Source organism: Myotis nattereri (assembly GCF_964212035.1).
Source record: "Myotis nattereri genome assembly, chromosome: 1".
Classification (NCBI taxonomy): Eukaryota; Metazoa; Chordata; class Mammalia; order Chiroptera; family Vespertilionidae; genus Myotis; species Myotis nattereri.
The window spans coordinates 200,826,009-200,843,104 of record NC_138075.1 but is presented as its reverse complement, the minus strand read 5'-3'; the positions used below and the strand labels follow the sequence as shown (position 1 = coordinate 200,843,104).

At 38.6% G+C, this 17,096-nt stretch overlaps 1 protein-coding gene across 1 annotated transcript in view; it reads right to left on the bottom strand.

Annotated features, from left to right (window-relative positions):
• Positions 1 to 551: 551 nt before the first annotated feature.
• Positions 552 to 17,096, bottom strand: part of FRYL (FRY like transcription coactivator) — a 245,410-nt gene continuing 228,865 nt past the window's right edge. The window contains exons 58-64 of the mRNA XM_081097652.1: positions 15,881 to 16,030; positions 15,132 to 15,230; positions 8,305 to 8,373; positions 5,444 to 5,461; positions 4,597 to 4,707; positions 3,181 to 3,371; positions 552 to 2,631 (exon numbers count right to left, since the gene is read on the bottom strand). Of these exons, the coding sequence (XP_080953778.1) occupies positions 2,373 to 2,631; positions 3,181 to 3,371; positions 4,597 to 4,707; positions 5,444 to 5,461; positions 8,305 to 8,373; positions 15,132 to 15,230; positions 15,881 to 16,030 (897 nt within the window). The 3' untranslated portion in view covers positions 552 to 2,372. The remainder of the gene's footprint in view (positions 2,632 to 3,180; positions 3,372 to 4,596; positions 4,708 to 5,443; positions 5,462 to 8,304; positions 8,374 to 15,131; positions 15,231 to 15,880; positions 16,031 to 17,096) is intronic.

Below are 17,096 nucleotides of genomic sequence, written 5' to 3'. Positions count from 1 at the left end.
ATAGTGTGGATTTAGAGGATCAGGAGCAAAGAAGTACAGGTTTGAGGAAAACCCTTTGGAAAAAGGACAATCCTAATGATTGTACATTTGCATCTTGATTTCTGCAGGTGTGTTAATTTTCATTACATTATTAATGGATGTAGTTACATATAAACAAACATGAAAGCAAACTTCAATTGTTTGAAAGGTTTGATTTGGGTAATCAACTAATTTTTGTTGTTAATCCTCACCTGAGGATATTTTTTCCATTGATTTTTAGAAGGTGGAAGGGAGGGGGAGAGACATATAGGTTGCCTCTGGCATGCACCCCGACGGGGGCCAGGGAGCAAGCCTGCAACTGAGGTACATGTCCTTGACTGCAATCAAATCCGCAACCCTTCAGTCTCAGGGCTGATGCTCTAACCACTGTTAGCAAACCAGCCAGGGCAGGTAATCAACTAATTTTGTTCTCCCCCTTTTATGGAAAATCATATTGAATAATGAAGATAATTTGTAAAGTTTCTAAATGATGCACACTAAAATCATCTTTTCTTAAAATACAACACAAACCAACAACTACAATGCTTTTTATTTTAACAAAAAGGATAGAAGGAAGGTGAGGAAAAATAGGGGATGGTAAGATAGGATGTAAAATGTGGTGTCTCTCTGGACACCAGCCCTCTCTTCCCTGCCCCACACCCAAATGTTACTAAATAATTTAAAGGACACCATTTACAGTACCAGGACACCATCAAAATAATTGGTTTTATCAGGGTCAAAAAATACAGTGATTATGGATGTGCCGTGACCAGTTAGGGAACTTTACCGGTAACATAACTATAGTCAGCAGTCCAACAGGGTGCACTGTGCCTTCAATTAATGCACTTGAGCATAATTACATTTCTGGCAGTGTCCACACCCCCAAGAAAAGGCAAAACTAAGCAGTTCATTCCTACATTCTAAACTCTGGAACCCCAGAGCCCAGTTTTAAAAGAAAAGTCACAGTGGATAAGAGATGCATATAAAAAATACAAGGGTGTTCCTTTCAAATCAGAGGAATTGTGGGACTACATTCATTTCTTTTACAAAATGCTATTTAAAAAAGGACAGAGAATCCAGTTCATGTTATGCTACAGGCTTAGACAGTGGCTAAGTATATTGCATGTTTTGGTAGTCGGTCTTCAGGCTTCCTCTCATTTCCCCCCATAACCCCAGGTTCCTTTCGGGTGAAACATTTGAGTCCCGAATAAACATATAAAAATGCATTTGCACCTCTCTTCTTGAATTCTGCAGACTTCAGAGCCCGCAAGTCGTGTAGTCTATCATCGATGACCACAATTTTTTTCTTTAGCTTTGTACACCTGTTCTTGTATAACAGTGCATTGCACAAATGTACAAGAAAAATACTGGTTTTCATCTATACAGTTTCTATAATTATGGAGTAAAATAAGTTAACTTTTCTAATGAGAATAGCTGACGGGCAGCATACATCTTTATTTTACATTTTAAAGTCTCTGCAGGCATCTACTTTGGTTAGTTATCAACAATCATAACATAAGCACTGATCAGAGAACTGAGCAGCATTCCAATAACGTTAACAGATATATTATTTCTTTTTGAAATACTGGGAGAGCCCAGTTTTAAAATATTATTAAAATGTTCTAACATTTACACACTATGAAGAGTTAGATCTAATAAAATAAAATTTCTTCAAAAATAATCTTGCAGTGCTCTTTCAGGCATGCTCTGAGATGTTGTCACCAAACACCCATACCTTGAAAATAGGACTATCACGTATTCACACACCCCAGCTCACACGCACACAGTTCCGTATACAGACTAAAAAACAAAACACCCACACCCTGATCCCACATATTGAAAAGTCAATGGTTTTTGCAAATAAGTTTCTGTGTATATCTATCCGACTGGATGTTCTTCATGTAGATAATTAAGCATCAACTGTGGGTGATGCTTGTGACTGCTGCGAATCCAAGCAGCGTTGCAGGCCTTCAGCTAAAACGAACCAGCCTCATTTCACCTGCTTTCCAATGGTCTCCGTATGAGAGGCCATTATTGCAAACGTTCTTACAATCGGTTTCTCCAGAAAGCAATGTATGTACTTGTATGCATCACTTTTAGCCCTTTTCCATCCACATAGGTTAAGTAATTTAAAAATCCCTTCTTTGTAGTTCTTGTGGGAGGTATTGGCAGCTGTTAAACAATTAGTTTTTTTTTTTTTTCTTCTGCAGATCTTTGATTTTGACATTAGTTACACTGTGGTTGTGGATGCTGCCAGAAAAAGTTATCAGTGAATTACAAGGGTTCATAAAAGGTGCTTGTTAATATTCTTAATAATCTTCAGTTTAGTTTCTTTCCTAAATCCATGAAGTTTCTCAGAATCCAGTGCTCACCAAATTTCCAATTGGTTTGGCCTGTGCTAGTAGTTGGTATGATTGCACCATGCGTAGAGACTCTCTTATTTCTAGATTGAGTTCCATCAGTTTGTAGTTGGCTTCTGACATGTCCAGGTCAGAGCCTATAACTGCAAAGCTTCCCGTCTGGCCCAGCGTCTGGTGATGGAAATAAATGTGTAACAGCGTCTGCACAGGGTCGTCTTCGCAGCTGCCGAAGATGTCATTGGGCCAGAGAGCTCTGAAAGTAATACACAGTGCTTTTAAGTTCTGAGGCCCCACCGGCAGTTATTAAGGTTAACTACATTTTAAGTTAACACCTGAGACAACATTTCACTGGGCATTGTTTTAATATTTGAGCAAAAAGATTACTGAATTTATCACTGAGAGTGAACAAAATCATGTTTGCCTTTCACAGAGATCTGCTATTGAATCATCAAAATGAAAACCAAAACCCAATCACTGTAAACTCCCAATCTAATAAAGCGGTCATTTTCAACTGGTGTGCCACAGGAATTTTCAAAACATGCAATACCTGACTATTTAGTTTGGGGGACTGGCCTCTTTTCCCTTAGATTGTCAAAAAAAAAAAAAAGTTACAGCAGGTAACAAAAATAGCTACTTGGTGTAAATGAATCAAAATTATACAATTTTTTTTTAGCAGATCAGCAAAAAAATGTATTTTTTGGTGTGCCACAGAATTTTAGCAATCACTTTTTGTGTCACGAGATGAAAAAGGTTGAAAATCGCAGGTATAAAGGCATCTCCTTAAAATCCGTTCACATTTTACCTGAAAGCTTTGACTTGTGCTACCGCTGATATAAATTCCTTATTTTTCAAAGTTTCAATTAAAGAGTGAATGGCAGTTTCTATAGTAGTTTGTGCAGCTTTGGAAATGTCAGTTTCTTCACTTTCAGAAGCGGACTCCGCTTCCCTGAGGATGCTTTCCAGCTGGGCCAGCTCCTCGGACATGTTGCTGACCTAAAAGTAAACACACCTTAAAGGGATCTAGTTGTATATTCATCCACAAAACAAGCATTTAATTGGCTGTGACAAAGATGTTCAGATGTTAAGCTTACTATTTAAGGGCAGTTAAGTTCTCTGTTGAGTAGGGATAAATAATTTTAGCCACCCAATAGTAGTCTTCTAAATACTCTGGATAAAATAACAGGTTGGCGCTAGCTGGGTAGCTCAGTTGGTTAGAGCTATTCCAAGGTTGCGGGTTCCATCACCGGTCAGGGCACATACGAGAAGCAACCAATGAATGCATAAATGAGTGGAACAAAAAAATCGATATCTTTCTCTTCCCACCCCCTTCCTCTCAAAATTAAAAAAAAAAAAAGGTTGTAATAAGTATAATAAATGTTACATTGTAATAAGTAAAACAGGTTGTAACTAATGTTTATATTGGTTTTAACATGTGATCTGTACTTCATCTTGGATAGTAAAAATACATTTACTGTTAGGAGGGATCATAAACATTTTTTTTGACAGCAAAGTCTTTATATTTTAAAAGGTTATTTACCCAGTGTAATTTCAGAGAGGGAGAGAGAGAGATAGAAACATCAATGATGAGAGAGAATCAGTGATCAGCTGTCTTCTGCACAACCCCTACCAGGGATCGAGCCTGCAAACCAGGCATGTGCCCTGACCATGATCTCCTGGTTCATAGGTCAATGCTTAACCACTGAGCCACACTGGCTGGGCAGCCCAATGTATTTTATATAAACCAGTATGTGTATGTATATCCTTTTACATTTAACCACTTAAAAAATATTAAATCATTTCCCCAGTGATGGTTTAGTATCAGTGGTTGAAAATGGGGGAAAAAGAGATTAAAGTCACTACCCTCTGAATCTATTCGTTATATGCTTATTCTTGTGTGCATCATTAGACTACAAAATAATAGAATGTCTATATGGGGTTGATGCGCTTTACCAGACTTTCGATTACAGATGATCTATTGCTGCTACTGTGACCTTTAAGGTCATGAACCTTTTAAGACTGCTGGGTATCTACTGCCTCATTTACTAATAGGTCTGGAAATAGCATATCATTTCAAAGAACAATTCTGATAAGAAATGATTCATTATGTGTGACTTCGGACTTAAGCTCTCCTACAAGGGATATATACAGTATATATACATGTGTACATTTTAACTTTCTAGAATCAGTTAATCGATGCCTAGTACAATTAAATATTTACCTCTGCTTCATTTTTTATTGCGTTTACTTGGCTGATAAGTTTACAGTAGGCTTGGAACAGAAGTAGTAATTGAAAATGCAATTTGTATAATCTTCGACAGAGCTCCAGTTCCTAGAAATAAATAACATTGCATTACAGTTTAGGTGTGATTTTCCATATTTGACTAGACCACATATTTCCAATAAATTTGTAAAGTAGCTGTTAAAATTGTCCTGGCATTTATTTTTCTGCAGTAAGCAAGTTAATACAGTATGAAGCTGATGAAAGATGCTTTGAAGACTGATTAAAAGTATTGTTGGTTACATAATTCATTTTTAGTGTGAAGCACATTTTCACATTAGACAGAATTTTAAAGCAGACAACATATTGGATGCTTTAAAAAGGATTCACTGTTACTTAAAACTTTAAATTCATAATTCAAATGCATATGCTTTTGCCGCATCATGATACATATATTTCACTACATTTAGCAATAAGTGCTTGTTAAAGCAGAGTAAAACTGGATAATCGCTTAGCTAAAAATGAATTTTTCTAAAAACACACACTGTAATCTCATTGAAATGAGACAATGAAATTAACATTTGCACTTTGATTTTCAAAATGAAGAAACTTAAAAGGAGATGTTAGTTGGAAATGTATGAGAAGGCAAGTGCTAGTTGTACATATTGATTATAAAATCACGTTTTTATTGGACCACATTTCATAGATTAGGGCCACGCAAACCTGAAGCGCACACTACTTTTAAAGTAGCCGTCCATGACAAAACACCGCTGGGTCACAAATGGCAAATGAAAACCAGTTTGTCTGACATGGATAAATAGTCTGTAAATTAAGACAGGTCACTTACTGCTAGAATTTCCATTTGCTAAGCAAGAAGGTGATCGGGTCACAAAAATACAAAGGAAGAAAAAGACCAAGAATTAGTGTAAGATCATTTTAACTAGGGTCACAGATGTCCCAGGCAAACGGAAGAACATTTAATCACACCCCAAAGAAAAATTTATGATGCCATTTCCAGAAGAAAACTTTTTAGACATTTACTGTAGCAATCCAGGGTGTTTGTTAAGGCTTTGCCAAATAAAAATTTATATTTAGGCTACAGTTTATTTCTGCGTAACAGTTATGAAGAAAATCGAACTAATGTGATCTTGAGAAACCTGGCTATTATAAGTGGTCTTTATCTAATAAATCTTTATAGCTTTAAAAAAATGCCAAGTGTCATAAAATTTTCTTAGGAAAGGAGAAAATTTCTCACTAGGAAATAAGCAGATTACTGTTCTCAGAAAGGAGGTGGCTTATAATCTTAATACTTACCTACGAGAAGATTATCTTTGGTGTGGCTCATTCTAGGCTTCCTACCTTTCACTGTCTAGTTAGGTCCTATGTTGCCAGAATTGGTGCCAAGTCAGGAGGTAAAATAGCGAAAGTAGATGTGTGTTTTAAATTGCGTTCCAATATAATTTAGTAAACTTCAGAAACTCAAACCTACTAGGTTTGAATCAAATAAGATAATGTATGCAAAATACATACTTAAAAACTATTACATTAAAACATCTACAGCAACTCAGACCTACTCATTAACGGAGAAAAATGTTTTCTATTTAAAACAGCAGTTGCCATAATGTAAATACTGCTTCTAAAAGTCCCCTCTGAAGCCTGCTTTTCTCAGTAGTTCCCGCAGAAGAACTACTTATATAACACTTATTTCTTTCAATTTAGAAAGGATTTGCTAAGCAAAGGTGAACTTTTAGCTCCCTACTGCTTACCATAAATTACTTAGGCAGCCATTCTGTGAACATTAGTTGAGCACAATCCAGTGTCAAACTTATTAGCATATCTAAATTTCTAAGGTTTTATATGGGAATTAATAATTATTTGAATTTTAAATACCTCTTCCCTCTTCTCTTAGTATAAATAAAAAAACAGAGCTAACTCTATGTGCATATATCCATAGCCTCTACTATGGGATGTAATGGAGAAGAAATCACTGATAATGTTTATGATTATAATTGTAGGAAATAACACAATTGTAATTGATTCTATAGCTCTGAATTACCATAAATTATACTAAATATGCTAACACTGTATATTTTAAATTAATACCTTTTAAGTACATGGAAATTTGCATATACATTCTCTTTTATTTTTAAATAACTATTTATAGATTGCTTGTTATGCAAAAGACTACACTGGTACACAGGGACACTTAACAGATAATGTGTAAAAAGGTCCCCGCTCTCAAGAGCTGAATATGAAAGAAGAGAGACGTAAATGAAATCTTAATGTACAGTTTTCATTTAGCAGAAAACCTTGAGCAAGATTAATTGAAGTAGACTTTGGGAGATGGAACTCATTTTCTTCAAGGTAGAAGGGATATAAGAAATCACTTAGTCTAAACACCTAATTTATATAGGAAAAAAGGAGTATATTACTTGCTTAAGCCATGCAGTTAAGTAGTGGCAAAGTCAGAACTAGAACCCAAAGGATCTAACTCTAATCCAGGGTTAATTCCTTATTTTACACACATGATTTGACAATTTCTTTGTAACAGTGCAGGACTGCCTAGCTTTGAATTTTAATTCTACTTACTTACTGATTTTTTTTTATTTTTATATATTTTATTGATTTTTTACAGAGAAGAAGGGAGAGGGGATAGAGAGTTAGAAACATCGATGAGAGAGAAACATCGATCAGCTGCCTCTTGCACAACTCCCACTGGGGATGTGCCCGCAACCAAGGTACATGCCCTTGGCTGGAATCCAACCTGGGAACCCTCAGTCCACAGGCTGATGCTCTATCCACTGAGCCAAACCAGTTAGGGCTACTTACTGATTTTAGATAAGTTAGCTTCTTTGAACCTCAATTTCCTCATCTGCAAAATGGGGATAATTATAGCATCTACTAGACAGAGTTGTTAAGATAGAGATAATGAATGTGAAATACTTAGTACAGTGCCTGGCAAATAGTTAACATGTATTAAGAGTATGCCATTATTTCCTCAGCATTTCAGTTTTTTAAAAAACTTCAAATTTTCTTCATAATGGTACCATAACTTTTACAGTGACTAGAACTCTATAACAATATAACTGATGTTGAAAAAGATTAGAATTCTGATGTCAAATGCAAAGGTCACTGATGAATGTATCTTCCTCATATGAAGTTGTAATCTTATTAGAATAATTTGTAAGTCTTAATTTATCCTCACTTAATATGATGTATGTGTTAGTATTTTCTCTAAGAAAATACTATTTTATTTCATTGAATTTTATACTAGTAAAAAACATTACAGTTTATCCAATCAGAATTTCCTGTTTAGAAAGGTTAATATGAATGTATATAACCTTATTTTGGGGTTTGCATTCCTAACCAGACCATTTATCTGCAGAATACCAATGAAGAACAGACATTTCTTGAAAGAGGCAGATGCAGCTAAAAGTGACTTGGACTGTCCAGATAGCCATCAAGCCTATCTACTGAATGTTATTAAGCTTCAGTCATAAGCTGGTCATTCACTTTGATTGAAGTGAATTTTTTCATTACTAAGCCAGTATTTCATTGAACCTAACTTTTACAAAGATTGCTCCGATAGCAAAAATGAAAAACGTTATACGTATTCTTTTTTCTAGGACTATCACATAAGGACATTAGAGCATGCACACAGTTTTACTCGGTACAGAAATACAGCAAAACGAAGAATAGGAAACTTACTTGTGCATCTGTGTTGATCCTATAAATATCTTCTTTGGTGCCAAATGTCCTCTTGCAATTGTCTAACCACTAAAGAAAGAAGTGACAGTGAACTGTGATGTGGTACTTGTGCAGTGGCATTGGTAATATAACAACAGGCTGTTGTATAGAACAAATTTAAAAGTTAACTGTCTCACGGTGTATATGCAACAAACCAAGCAGGATGACACCGTCAGTGTAACTAGATGCACACACTTCTGGGCCCTTATCAACAGAAATATGAGTAGGGCCCTCTCTTCAGGGAGGTGGTGCTCCACTTCAGTGCAGAACAGTCTTCACAATCTCTGCCTGACCCTGGCCTGATGTAAGATGGGAAATGAGAGATGTGATTCCCCTCCAGCCAACTTAATAAGGACAACTTAGAATCAACCAGGTCCTTTTGCTGATCAGAAGTGTGAATCTCAGAAGGCTGGTGGTATCAGTTTTAGTTTTAATTAGTGAAACAGAAACCCAAATCCATTTTAAATCTTATTTTTATATCTCTTTTCTTACTCTTTTGGACAGTAATGAATGCTAAGTTATTTCCAAAGAATATTGGGTATAGGAGCCAAATGTCATTCCTGAAGTTGGCTATTTATTTAAGGTCAAATAAAAATAAAATCCCATGTGGTTTAATAGGGAAGATCACGAAAAGCCTTTAAGTTAGGCTCCTAGGTTTTGACAGTTTGATAGTATTAATATTTGTTTTTAAAATCTTAGTGTTTTTTTTTAATTTGGTGTATTTTATAATACAAATAAAAGTCATTTAATAAGAAATCATAGGGACATTTTTTACTAGGACTTTGGGAAAAATTACCAGCTATGTTAAGTCTGCCCTTTGAAGACTGAAATATCTTCAAAGGGCAGACTTTGAAGATAGACATTTAAAATTCTCAATTGTAGCTTAACATTCTTCATGCAAAGAATTACAATGAGACAGCTCAGTTATTTCAAAACAATCTCTGACCTCCTGTCCCTTTTATCCCGGTCCCTCAGACTGCACTGGCCTCAGGCCCTTTGCTTGACAGCTCAAAACGAAAACATGTTAAGCTTTCCTGGTGAGACAGAACTGCTGGCAGCCACTGTCAAAGCGTCTTAGGAGATTTCTGCATATCAGCAAAATTCAGTCGTGATGGTACATGACTCTTTATCCACACATGACGTGAAAAAGCTTATACTCTTAATCATCATCACTAATCCAGTCCAATTTGTCCAAGTAAACCAATACATTTGGAAAAATTTCAATAGATTTAATGGCCTATTTTTACTGAATATTTTTTTAAAAATTGATTTCAGAGAGGAAGGGAGAGGGACAGAGAGAATGAATGATGAGAGAGAATCACTGATCAGCTGCCTCCTGCACACCCCCTATACTGGGGATCGAGCCAAATTCGGGACCCTTGGAATCAAATTCGGGACCCTTCAGTCCACAGGCCGATGCTCTATCCACTGAGCCAAAAAGGCTAGGGCTTTCCTGAATATTTTTTATACTATATGTCCAGTGATACGGCATTTGGTGGCATTATTGAACATAATTATTTCTGATTTTATTCTATTAAAAGACAAACCCCAACCCCATTCAGAGATTGTTTTGAAATAACTGAGATGGCTAATAGTCCCACGGGCTGTATAACGTCCTGAAAAGTACAGGTCCACACCTTTCCCACCAGAGTACACAGACACAGTATAGAATACGTCTGTGTATAGAATACCCTCTAGTTCAGTGGTCGCCAACCTTTCGGACCTCATGGACCACCAGTGGTCCACAGACCACCAGTTGGTGACTGCTGCTCTATTTCACATTAATCAGTCTTCCTGTCACAATGTTTTCTTTACTCAAGTGAAGGTTAAAACTTAACCTGAGAGGTTTGGCTTCTGGGCATGATGGAGGAGCTTGTGTAAGGCCAGTCCTCCACGGACATCTATAGAAGCCGCATACCATTAGCAGGATCTAGGGAGTATGAGAAAAGCACAGAAGGGAGTCCTACATTGATCCCGGTGTTTACTCAAGGGCACGTTCTTACGCATGTCCCTAGGCACAGAGGTGGGAGAGAAAGTGGCGGCCTACAGTTTCACTGCACTGGGAGGTCTGAGGATCCTGGAGAAGAAGTAACTGCAGAGGAGAGACCTTAGCAGTCAGCGTGTCATTTCCCCTGAGGGACACTCGCTGTTCCTATGTTTATCACGTGCAGGCGGAGAGGCTTAGAAACCAAGCAGCAGCATCTGGGAGTCTAGAAAGGTAAGCGGAGATTTCTGGTCTCGTGGTTCTGGGAAGACAAATTGTCCAGTGCTTGTCGACACAGCAGGGCCCTGATAAACACCTAAGGCGCTCACTCACGCACCCACGATCCTGGAGAAACGCAGGAACAATAAAGGGATGTATAACTGAGAAACTATTAGAGGGGAAACTGAATAGTAAAAAATATATCATTGATAGAAAAGACCAGAAAGGAGGAAAAAAGGTTACAATGAGTAGGGGGGACAAGAAACAGGGAGATGGTAGTTCAGAAAAGAACCAAACCAAAGTTCATTCCGCCCCCATACAAATATTTAATGGATTCAGGATAACTTTTTTTTTTTAATATATATTTTATTGATTTTTTACAGAGAGGAAGGGAGAGAGACAGAGAGCTAGAAACATCGATGAGAGAGAAACATCAATCAGCTGCCTCCTGCACATCTCCTACTGGGGATGTGCCCGCAACCCAGGTACATGCCCTTGACCGGAATCGAACCTGGGACCCTTCAGTCTGCAGGCCGACGCTCCATCCACCGAGCCAAACCGGTTTCGGCAGGATAACTTCTTGAACATTCTTTCCCCAATGTGTGGCAATAGCACCTTTGCTGTGAGTTATATGACTATATATGCGGATTCTCTATTACATTCCACTGGTCTATTTATTTTTATGCCAGTACTGCCCCATTTGAGATTTCTAATAGGTCTCACTAACTGCATTGTTTAGACCTAGCTGCTGTTCTTCAGGACAAGGTTTGGAAGACTCTGTAAAGAGCAGATACTATCTTAGGCGTTGCAAACCATACATTCTCTGTTGCAATACGTAACGTAGTGATGCATTACAAAAACAGTCTTGGACATATGTAAACAAATGGGATGGCTATTTCCTAAAAAATCTTTACACAAAACAGGCAGTGGGCCCGATATGACCTGAGGACTATAGTTTGCTGAGCTGTGTTCAACAAGATTGTCCTAGTATTTGGTGCTTGCATTTCCATATAAATTATAGTTAGCCTGTCAATTTTCATTAATATACCCTCTGAGATTTAGAACAACACTGCATTAAACCTACATATCATTTTTGGGGAAAATGATACCTTTGCACTATCGAGTCTTCTGACTCATGAATACGGTGTAGTTCTCCATAAATTTAGCCTCTAATTTTGTTCAGAGATATTTGGGGTTTTCTGTGTGGAGGTCTAGAGCATCTGACTAGACGTACTTGCAGGTACTTGGTGTCTTATTATAAATGGTACTGGCTTAAAACAACCAGACAAATGCATGTGTTGGCTGGGAGTTCCTTCTGGTTCTGCCTAGGACCACCCCGAGTGTACAGTCATGTGATGGCTTGACTCAGGCTGGAAGTCCCAGGTTGGCCCCACGTCTGTGCTGCCACGCTGCCTTCATAGCTGGGATTCCTCCACCCTCCTCCACAGGACCTCATCCTCCAGTAGGCTAGAGCCCAAATAGTTTTTCAGAATTCCTCCCAATTTACACTCTGACCGGCACGATGGCAAAAGCAGAAGCTGCAAAAGCCACTGACATGTTAGTCTCCGAAGCTGCCCAACAACGTGTCTAACTTCGGTCAGAACAGTCACAGGCCGTTCCACTTGCAGGCGGGGGAACGGACTCCATCTCCTGACGGAAGAACAGCAAAGGGGTGTGGACAGAGGGGCAGGCACCGGGGTCACCACTGCAACAATTTACTGCAGCTTCCAGGATAAGCTACGTCCCTGAAGAAACAGAAGGCACTAACCGTAATGGAAAAGACTGATAATGTGAGATTAATTAAAACCGAGAACTTCTGTTTATTGACTGATGCCACCACGATACTGAAAATGCTAGCCACAGAGGGGAAAAATATGTAATACATCCATCCAATAAAAGGCGTTGGTTTAAAACAACTACAAATCAATCAGAAAACCACAAGTAACCCATTTTCAAAAATGGACAAGGTACTTGAAAAGGCGCAATTCACAAAGCATCTAAACGAAGATTATCTATATGAAATGTTGCTCAAATATTCATCAGGGGAAATGCAAAATAATGTCAAATATGCTACCACACACCTTCTACAATGAGTAAATTTTTTTAAGTTGCCAGTACCAAGTGGTGACAAAGATAAGAAGCAACACACTGCTGAAGGGGCTGTAAATTGATACCATCTCTTTTAGAAAAGTGCTTGGCAGAATCTACTTAAGTAGAATATACATATATACCATGACCCAGCAATTCCACTCCTGGATACTCAACTGGTAAGAGAACATATGTACCCAAAAGACATGTCTGAGAATGTATAGAGCATTACTATTTGTAAAATGACCAGATCTTGCTCATTTCTTTCCTGATGTTGAAAATTCTTCCAATCTGTCAACATTCTTTCAGTCCAAATATAAGATCCCTTTTCCTTATAAGGGCAGAAAGCCCTAATACAAGTATTTTCTCATACCATCTTCTCTCCCTAAAATAATCCCCCAATCTAAAATTACCATCTGTCAAGGCATAGGGTCCTATCTCATTCCATGAAGTGTCCTAACCGCCCAAGTGACCTTTCAATTTTGGGAAGTCTCTTTTATTGCCAGTACTTTTATTTATAGTTATACCTTAAGTGACACTTTAATTTTGTCCCTAATTATTCACATACTGTACTTGTGCCTTGTATTCTTATCTGGACTATTAAAGGAATAAGAGACAGGTTCTATACTTCATTTTTCATAGGCCTTTACCTGTGATGGATACTTAAGACCCATCTACTCTATTAAAAAATGTCTACTGTATACAGTTTGTGTGAAAAGGAAAAGCATTTCTTTTTTTCTTTTCGGTTTTTTCTGCCCCTGCTAATTGAAAGCGCTTACTACCTGGGAAGAGAACTGCTGTGCTTCGCCAGATTGGAGATGAAGAAATACCTCTTCGCAGGCGCTACCTATCATCTACCACGCGCTCGTCTCTGCCTTTGCCCACCCACGCACACACATCACAGGAAAACGCTCACAGCCTGGTCACAGATGGCAGATTCTTTCAACCACACCATAATGTATCCTCAGAGAAAGACTTCTATCTCTCCACTTGCCATGTGGTCTCCACACGGAAGCTCTTTATAAAGCTCAGATTTCCCACTGTGCTCTCAGAGGGCTAACCTCGGAAAGCCAGACAGGCACTCACTGGACAGAGAGCCCCGAGGCCTCAGATGCTCAGGAAAACCCCGAGGCAAGCGCTCAGAGGTCCTCTTTTCTCTCAGCTACTCAGCGGCCGGTTAACACTCCTAGTGCCGGAAGCAAACTGCTCTTCAGGTCCTCTGCCCATTTTGTACCTGGATTGCTCATTTTCTTGGTGCCGAGTTGTGTGAGTTCTTTGTAAATAGTATTTTGGACATTAACCCCGTGTTGGAGCTGGTGTTTGCAAATATCTCATTTTGTTGGTGGTTTTTTGCTGTACAGAAGCTTTTTAGTTTGATATAGTCCCATTGACTTCTCCCAAGAAGACATACAAATATCCAACGGATATATGAAAAGATGCTCAGCTTCTCTAGCTATCAGGGAAATGCAAATCAAAACTATATTGAAACACCACCTCACACCTGTTAGAATGGCTGTTATCAACAAGACAGGTAATAACAAGTGCTGGAGAGGTTCTGGAGAAAAAGGAACCCGCATTCACTGCTGGTGGGAATGTAAACCGGTAGAGCCACTATGGAAAACAGCATGGAGATTCCTCAAAAAAAACAGAATTACCACATGACCCAGCAATCTCTCTCCTAGGCATCTACCTGAAACATTTGAAGACATTTATTCACAAAGATATATGCACCCCTATGTTCCCTGCAGCGTTACTCACAGTGGCCAAGGCATGGAAACAACCAAAGTGTCCTGTGATGGAGGACTGGATAGAGGTGTGGCACATCTATACTATGGAATACCACTCAGCCATAAGAAATGATGAAATACTGCCATTTGTGACAACATGGATGGACCTTGAGAACATTATGCTAAGTGATGTAAGTCAATCAGAAAAAGCTGAGAATCAAGTGATTTCACTCACATGTGGAATAGAAAACTGAAACTTACAGGCACAGACAACAGTGTGGTGGTTACCAGAGGGAAGGGTGCTAGGGGATAGTATAGGGCAGTGATGGCGAACCTATGACACGTGTGTCAGAGGTGACATGCGAACTCATTTTTTTGGTTGATTTTTCTTTGTTAAATGCATTTAAATATATAAAATAAATATCAAAAATATAAATCTTTGTTTTACTATGGTTGCAAATATAAAAAAACTTCTATATGTGACACGGCACCAGAGTTAAGTTAGGGTTTTTCAAAATGCTGACACGCCGAGCTCAAAAGGTTCGCCATCACTGGTATAGGGTAACGGGGGCCAAATATAAGATGACGAAAGACATTTGTCTTTGGGTGGTGGGCACACAGTGCAATATACAGGTCATGTATCGTGGAAATATACCCTTGAAAGCTATATAATCTTATTAACAATCATTTTAATTAAAAAAATAAATACAAGAAATTGGAGGGGTGGAAAAAAGCAAACTATTCTTTTCACACAGTAAAAAGGGACTGACCTGCTCAGCTGCTTCTCTCTTGGCATTGTACGTATCCAGGTGTTCTTGCAACTCCAAGACACTGAACTTGAGTGTTTCTAGCAAATCACACGACACCAGCTGTCAAATCAAAACCATTGATCCAGGTTACCATTTCTGGTCATGGTCACGAGACCGGCAACTTCTGGGTCATGGAATGTCTGCTGGCTGGTCTGTGGCCCAGCATGGTGCCAGTTCCTTTCCTGCACTCGGCCCCATCCTCAGGGCTGAGGCAGCATCAGTGGGGTTCCCAGGATGTTAGCAGGACTAGCAGGCCTTTGAACGCTGTCAGACGCTGGCTCGGGCAAGAATGGCATGTCAGACCAGTATCTGCCTTGAAAGCAACACCTCTGGAGCTTCTTAAACCTTAGTTTCCTTAAATATCTTTAATGCATCATGTCCAAATATGCTGGGAAACAGGGTGGGAAGATCAAAGAACCCTGTTCTTAACAGGGGAGGCCTAACCATCCCCTCCCCGCTTTTATTCAGGAATCATGAAAAAAGTGGACATCTCTACCGCATGACTTGTTAGCTTCCTCATCTAGGACTCTGGAGGGTGCGGGCAGGGAGGGGCCAGAATCAGATAATACACTGGAATTGTATTTTGCTAGGTATTTATAAGCAAGTTGGAAAATATGGACTTTTACACTTCAAAATTCTGAACTAGCCTATTTATTGAATGATACCATTCAAATGCAGTCTTTATCATGAGCCTTCATGTAAAAACTTACTGTTTCAGCATCCACAAAAACTGTTGGGCATTCCGAACACATCATCATCACTTCCAACGAACTTTTAAATTTGGTGCCAATACGTTGCAGACTCTCACCAAGAAAGCTGACTGCCTCGTTCGTTATGTCTCCAAACTTCCTTTGAATTGTCTATGGAGAAAAGCATATGAAAAAGTTTAATATTTCCTAAGAACGCCTCTTTTCATCTTTAAGTAAAGAAGCATAATTTGTTAATTAGGGCAATGTTTTCTTTTGAAATTATTGTAGCAACATATAGAATTCTAATAACTGATCTGTAAATCCATGTTTTTAGGCACCACTTTAGGAAAAGCTTCTAAAAATGATCAAATATTAATGAAACAGTATTCCTGAAAAAAACCCCAAACTAGTGACATGTGCCATGCACTCCCCCATTCCGAGATATTTTTTATGGAGAGAGAGATTAGACGTACATGCTACACACCCTTGGAAATAAAGTCCTCACATATCTGAGGAATCATGCTTCTAAAGTTTAGTTCTACCTGAAAAAAATTTTTGGTAAATGTAATTTACTATCCTTGGCTATGGACTGCCACCTGACATTAATGATCAAAGTCAGAAAAATGCATTAAGAGTAACGTCTTCTCAACACTCAAGTATCGTTATCCACGTAAAATAATCAGATAATGTCTGAGCCATGTGAGCACTCAGTGAACTAGACTATATTACTCTTAGTCAAATAATTATACAGACGGTGTGTACCTACATGTGGCTGTGCAGCACTCTTAGGTATCATTATGAATATTTTTTTAAAAAGGCCTAAGCCACAATTGCAGGCATCAAGAAACTCAGAATGACAAAGGAAAGAAAAGAACATAAGCAGAAAATCAAGTAGCAATGCAAAAGTACAGAATTAAGTCCGTGGTCCCGTTAGTGAGCCCTGAGGAACTTCCAGGAGGGAGAGACTGAGGTTGGAATGGTTGGGAAAGCTCCAACAGTAAATGTGTTTGGCAGGTTCTTCCAAGATGAGCAAAACTGGCTCAGCGAGGGAGGAAGCATGGTAGGTAGTTCAGCGGATAGCGACTTCAATGGTGGCATTGCTCTGTGCCTTAGTTTCCCTAGCTACGGAATGCTAAAAATATTTTCATCCCATAGGTCTGTTGTAAGAATGAAATACTTGATGTAGAGAAGTTAGCAAGGTGCCTGGCATGTAGTGAGCACTCAATAAGTGTTGGCT